Source organism: Helianthus annuus, chromosome 4 (assembly GCF_002127325.2).
Source record: "Helianthus annuus cultivar XRQ/B chromosome 4, HanXRQr2.0-SUNRISE, whole genome shotgun sequence".
Taxonomy (NCBI): Eukaryota; Viridiplantae; Streptophyta; class Magnoliopsida; order Asterales; family Asteraceae; genus Helianthus; species Helianthus annuus.
In genome coordinates this window covers 86,921,623-86,928,765 of record NC_035436.2, presented here as the reverse complement: position 1 = coordinate 86,928,765, position 7,143 = coordinate 86,921,623, and the positions used below count along the sequence as shown (strand labels likewise).

At 35.9% G+C, this 7,143-nt stretch overlaps 1 protein-coding gene across 1 annotated transcript; it reads right to left on the bottom strand.

Annotated features, from left to right (window-relative positions):
- Nucleotides 1–1,684: 1,684 nt before the first annotated feature.
- LOC110927090 (mitochondrial import inner membrane translocase subunit TIM10) lies at nt 1,685–6,500 on the bottom strand. The gene is made up of 6 exons (XM_022170693.2): nt 6,361–6,500; nt 6,199–6,280; nt 5,950–6,002; nt 3,994–4,032; nt 3,796–3,865; nt 1,685–1,926 (listed from the first exon to the last, which is right to left on the bottom strand). Exons 2-6 carry the CDS (start codon nt 6,241–6,243, stop codon nt 1,876–1,878), a joined length of 258 nt encoding a protein of 85 aa, XP_022026385.1. The 5' UTR covers nt 6,244–6,280; nt 6,361–6,500; the 3' UTR covers nt 1,685–1,875.
- Nucleotides 6,501–7,143: the final 643 nt, after the last annotated feature.

The following is a 7,143-nucleotide window of genomic DNA, read 5'->3' as shown; positions in this document are numbered from 1 at the left end:
TTAGTCTTCTAGTAACTTTCTCTTGCAATCTTTAAAAATTTAGAACAACCACAATAGTAGTAAGCTAACAAGAAACTGATTAAATGGGTTAAAATCCTAAAAATTCAAATTTTAATGTGTAAGAGCCTCTTTTGACATTTTATACAATATTTATATTGTCCTAAGCATGTTTGCAAAAGTCGCTAGACGCTCGCTAGTCGGAGTTGAGAGTACTCGGCCTAGACGGAGAATACCCAAGCCTTGGCTGTCTACCTTGCAGCGATTACCTGGGAGTACTCAGTCTCCGAGACCTTGTTTTACAACATTGGTCCTAAGGATGTTATAAATTTTAAGTCATTATTGCACAATAGTTATTAATAAAGATTAAAAAGTTAGCATGTTTTCACATATACATATTATTATTACTATGATACATAAGGCGGTTATGTAATGTAATGCATAACCCATCACCTCTCTGTCTCTCTCTTTCCAATTTAATGACAAGGACTACTTACCAATGTGCATGTAGTCAGTCATCTACTTAAAAAAAGGTTTTGTATTGTATGTCGAGCATATTTATACATAACTAATTTTAAGAAGAAGACCGTGTAAGCACATGATAACAAATTTAGTTGCAGGAGATAACGATAGAAACACTTTTCATTATGAATTTTAAAAGCAATTGAGAATCTTTTAGAAATCTTTGAAGGGGTCTTTAAGAATAAAAAGAAGATTTGGACACACTCGTTTATTATTTACTAAGTCGTTCAATTTTGTACGGAAAAACAAGAATCCGTGATGTGGTACAAGATAGTTTATGATCTGATCAAATTATGGACTTGGTCTAAATAAGTATTTTAATCATACATGTATTAAAAAAATAATGTGAAACAAACATTGTTTTCAGGGAACATGAACAAAAATTGCTTTACTGTTATGCAAATTGCAATCTCTAATCGCAATTTCTATTTTTTTTTTTTTTGTGTCAATTTCCAACGCAAAACATGTGTTCGTCCTAGCATATGCAAGTAAAGAGGTCCTGTTTAGGAATGTTCAAAAAGTTCCTGTTTTGTTTAAAGCTCGCTCAAAATCTTCTCTTATAAACGAGTCAAACCTAGCCGAAGCTAAGGTTCACTTGTTGGCAAAATGTTTACATCAATTATACAAGAGTCGTTGTTCTCCTTGAACCCCCACCATCGGAGCCCCCTAATAACAGTTTCGTTTTTGAAACCCCCAGATCAAACCATTAAAACACCTTTTGATTCAATAGTAAAGTGTGATCGATGGTGGGTGGTAGCAGTGGTTGTTATAGGAGGGGTGGTGGTGCTAACCACAGGCAGATGAGGGTGGGGGTTGGGGTTATTATAGTATTTTAATCAATTTATTTAAAAAAAAAAACAATTAAAGTTCAGGGGTAATATTGTCATTTCACATTAATTTAAGATGGTGTAGACTGAAAACTACAACAAACACTAAAACTATTGGACTAAAAAAATATTTTTGACAAACCACAGGAACAAAAACTGTAGTCAACACTAAAAAAACAAGCAAGATCAAGCTAAACATTTCGGCCTCGACACTTGGTCATGTTCAGCTAACCCATTTATAACAACCCGATTAGCACATTTAAACTGGATTGCTACTACCAACCCTTTTGCGCAAAAGGGTTGGTATTTTTGACACAAGGAATAATATATGAGTCGTATTCAAATCAAATAATTCAAAAATTCTTGGATATAAGAGAAAAGCGCATAACTTTAGCACCAAATCATTCCCGGGTGATGCCCACAATTTGATTGAGATACAAAATGATTTATTTATGAATGATAAAAACTAAAATCTGCAAAACTATGATAAAATGTGGTCCAACTTTACTTGAATAATGAAAGCAACGATTCACATCGGTGGCCTGCCAGAACCAAGCAGCTGCCCTACGAGATTTGTCACCTGAAAATAATTTTACAGATAAACACAACTTAACACGGAAAAAATAATAAAAGAAACAAAAACCAAGTATTCACTCTTTTCTAGGGGTGTAAATGTTTCATAGTTATTAAAGGCGCTAAGCACACTCAAGGCGCATAGGCCTTGCCTGGAGCCTAGGCGCAAAGCGCAAAAAAGCGAGGGCCTGAGAAAAATTAAGCGCATAATGAAAAAAAGTTAAAAATATATTATGTATTAGAAAAAGAATATTATTCTTCAAATAAAATAAACAAAAGCTATTATATAAACCTATATATCATCTATTTAGAACCAAAAGTGTGTAAGAAAAGTAGTTTTCCTTAGATAAAAGTAGAAATCTGGCTAGAATCTTGTCGGAATTTAGAGAATTTGGCCGGAAACTATCCGAAATCTAGGAATCTCGCCGGAATGTGCGCCTGAACCATCACCTGGAGAATTAAAGCGCAAATTCCTCGATTTAAAGCGCAATTGCCTCGCCTCGCCTGAAAAATGGGCCTAGGCGCAAGAGGCGATGGCTTTTAACAACTATGAAATGTTTAACAAAGAAAATAACACACTACATATATTATTTATATAATAAGGAACACCCAAATAAATAAAGTTATGCAAGAATGGATAAAGAAATTATGATTAGGCAAAATGTGATCGTGTTGTAGGGAAGCATCGATGAGCGTGGAAAAAAAAGAGAAAAAAGTGTAATGCTAAGGTATAAAATACCATCATGTTAATAACTGTAAGAATGGATAAAGAAATCAAAACTACGTCATCTTGTGAACCATCATGTCAGTAACTGACGCAGTTACGGAAGCATTCAAATGGCTCAAGAAACTATTGATAATCAAAGACGATAAATCGAACCAAATGTTCCAAGAACAAAGTTCTTTTTTATAAAATTCAATCAAAAAACTAACTAAAACATAAACCCTAGATCCTAATTTATAATGAATAAAAAAGAGATAAACTAGAAAATTGAAATCCCCACAAAATAGGCAACTATATCATAGTTACCTAATTCGCGGTTCGCTCCGGTACGGGTACGTGGTTCGGGTACGCGATTCGCTAGAGGTGACGTTTTCGGTACGGAGGGGGGTAGGTTCATTTCGGTACGAACCGGTACAGTGTACCATGGAGTCCGGTTCAGTGTACACAGATTAAAACAGAAATTGCCAAATTCCAAAATTCAAATTACCAAACATAATGTAAAAAAGTGAAGATAGAGGGGGTTAAATGTTTAAATACACAAACTACTTTTATACTTTTATGTAAAAAACTATTAGTTTTAGGGTTCAAATGTAAACTAGTAAAAATAGAGGGGTTAAATGTTGAAATAACTAAACTTAGTTAAACACTTAAACCTTAAAAACCCTAAAAACCTCCAGCAGCCGTCGTTTCTTCCCCTTCTTCCTCTTCCTAGTTCTGTCTTCTTCTTCTTCCCTTTCTTCCTGGTTTCCTGCTGAAAACAACTCCGGCGTCGGAATTCGTCGCCGAAACTTGCATATGGAACCCCGAACCTTATCATTCCAGAGCGCCGAACCTTATCATCCTAGAACGCCGTACCTGAGCAACTCGGATCGCCGGACCTAATCAATTTGGATCGCCGTACCAGGACGTTCCGGATCGATAGCGAATTGCGATTGGGTACACCACGATCCAATACGTGGATCGTGGGTACCCTAGCGATTTAGGTAACTATGAACTATATAAAAAGACTAAAATTCAAATAATAAAATATTAAAATTGTTTGTGCTTGTATCCGGATGCTCCTGCATCAGTAACTGTAATCATACTCTAAAGCCCGGTACCGATAAGGCAGACCTTTGTACATGCTAAGATGTTAAATACCAAAAATTGTACCTGCCAATATTTTGAAACACAGCGATCGATGCAACTGGTTTCACCCATGTTTAACTCAGACTCTTTGTACCTGAAACAGTTAAGTTGTTTAAAATACCATGGTGGAAACGCCAAGCAGAAGAGATTAGTACTAAACTAATGTGTGAATAAAAAAAACTAAACCACAGTTGCTGCCCCTATTCATTGTTAAGGGAATACCTTTTCTCAACACACTTGGCAAAACATGTCTGGGTAAGTCTGCATCAAATTATACATACATTAAAATTAAACAGGAACATCCATAAACATAAAAGGCTTGAACCTTGAATGATGCAAAAAGTTGTAAGTTCCATGGTTTTAAAAAACGCTTCAGGCATGCGCCTCAGGGCGCGCCTCGAGGCGAAATGGCCAAAAAACGAGTCTGAGGCGCGCCTCATGGGGTTTTTAGTGTTAATACGCCTTAGAGGGGGGCTGAGGCGCTAAGAAGGCTGCGCCTCAGGGGATTTTGATAGTTGTTTTTGATGTTTTTGACTTTTTATGTCAATTTCAAGCATTTCATGACTTTTTTGTGTGTTTTTGATGATTTTGATGAATCTGATGATGAATTAGTTAGTATTATTATTTTCATAATATATATAATTTTTATATTTATTTATTAATACCGCCTCGGCCTTACGCCTCGTTTCGCCTCAAAGCTTACGCCTCGTGAGGCGAAGGGAAAACGCCTCGAAACTCGTTTCCGTTCTTTTAAACCTTGGTAAGCTCCCCGCAAATTATAAGCCAAAACAATCAAAGTCATTAGTATGCGATTGCCTGATACTTGATGTCAAAACGAACAAGATATCTAAGCAATATATTATTATCCAAATTTTACAAAAACCATAAGCAACTTGCTATTCTTAGCATACATTGCTTTGACTTGATTAAACCAAGTTTCCATAACTAACAAAACAATCTTTAAAACTGGGTTTTAAAAAGCGCGGCTGAGGCGCGCCGACACGCGAGGCGCTTTTTACAAAAGCCCCCAAAAAGCGCAAATTTTGAAGGTTTTTCAGGCCTGAGGCGCGCGCCTCATGTACATAGGGTGTTTTTATACTGTTTTTAAGCATCAAACTGCTGTACAATAGGTTTTTTGGCTTGTACTTATAGGTAAATCATATATAAACCTTATTTATAGCTATATTATGAATAAAGGATGCTAAAAACCTATAGGATATATATACAAAGTTATATAATCACTTTGCGCCTTGGGTACGAAAAGCCCACCGCTTTTGCGCTTCGCGCCTCGGTTTTAGGCCCCGTCGCTTTTGTGCGTCTCTCGCTTTTTAAAACCAAGCTTTAAAAAGCTGAAGCTTATTTTGTTCTTGGTTTAAAAAAAGTGTGAGGCTCTCTTAGGTGCAGGCGTCGCCCTATGTCCAGCCAAATAAGCTTTATTTAGAATCAACAGCTGTGTCTCTCTTATCTATTCTACATATCAAATATCAATCTTTCCTATTTCTTCATCCCTTTGATTGTTTAGTCTCCTAAAGACCCTCGTGTGTGTCAAGCCTTTTAAAACAAAGGTTTTAGTTTCAAAAGAAAACAACGCCTCAAATTATCATACGTAAAAAACTACCTACAGTCTATGCAGTTAAAGCGGTCCAAAATCGAATAGCGGTCAAGGTCAGCTATATGATACATAGGTTATAGCGGTGGTATAGCGGTGATATAGCGGTAATTTTTATACCATGCATAATTTATGTATTTTTATATATATATAAATATATCTTTGAAAAATATTAATAGTAATATCAAAATTCATAGTAATATCATTCCATTATCAAAAACCTGTTGCAAATCAAATACTAATAGTAACTTTGAAGTATTTAATTTAAAAATTAACACAATCAAACACCGTTACTGCTATAACCGCTATAGGCCACCGCTATAGCGGTATTTAGCGCCGCTAATAGCGGAACCGCTATAGGCCACCGCTATTTGGACTGCTACACACCCTGAAGTCCGCTAACCGCTATAGCACCGCTATTGACTGCTTAGCCTACAGTTATCAAACACAAGTGTGACGACCACATTGTATCTTAACTCAAAATATAAGATCACTACCTATTGAAAGAAAAACATTATCGTATCAATCGATAACATCATCTAACAAGTACAGTATGCATAACAACTTACTTGTTAAACAATTCAACCCTGTACTCCATCTCCTTCTCTGCCATTCCAAAGATCTACAAACCAAACATTAAACCAACTTCATAAACAAATATACCAAAACACAATCAGTCTATAATTAGTTCATCGTCCCAAAACCCTAGCCCTAACTTGTTCTAAGCAAACAGTAGCCTTACAAAATCAACGGCGCATAAATTCTCACAGATCTAAACCATTCAATGCTCAAATTTGAAACTAAACATACAAAATTACCTGTTCCTTGTCTAATGCAGTCGGCGTATTGTTGTTGGCAGCCATTGTTGAATGCGCAAAAACAAAGAATTCTACAGTAAACCTGAAAAAATCGGATCAATGATTAGCAAAAATGTTATTGAGAAGAATCTAGAAATTGATTTTGATCTCGAAATACTCTACCTGAAAGAGAGGCGAGTGACGGAGATCTTAGGGTTTCCAGTTTCTTTTAGGGTTTTAGGAACACTTTGGTTATGGTTTTCCTCTTGGTTTTTGTTTATCGATTCAGACCACAACAGTTTTAGTTTTGATAGTTTTGTCTCACTTCTTTACGATATTTACAGTTTTAACCATTTTTTTGAAGCAGGAAAACGGAATAACCAACAAAACTCAACTTAGGGCATGTTTGACTAAGCTTTTTTAAACAACTTATTGACTTTTTGGAAAAGTCAGTATGGAATGACTTATTGACTTATTGGTTTTTTCCCCTCACATACACTCTTATTGCCAAACATCATTTTAGAGCTTACAACTTTTCAAAAAGCCAATAAGTCAATAAGTTGTTTCAAAAAGCTTAGCCAAACATGCCCTTAATCAATTGTGCAACCAATAGTTCAGATTTTAAGAAGTATGGTTATGTGTGATAGGGGTATAGTTGGGTTTTTTAATCAGATTTCAGGTTATTCGAGTTTTTGGATGGAAAAAACTTACCTGATAACCGACCCATTTAAAGCCCGGATTAATCAGGTTCAGATTAATTCAGTTTGGGTTTAATTCGTAACCATGTTGGTGATTCCCATAATTGTTGTAGGATCGTTCGTTGACCTGTTTGAGTCGTTCAGAGAAGTTCGTGTCCGAATTAAGAGGCGGAAACTAATAATTCGGTGCTATTGAAGCTGTATACACTTTAAACTTGCTGTTGTATTGATATCTTGAAAGATTACACGATCAGACAGCACTTCGGCA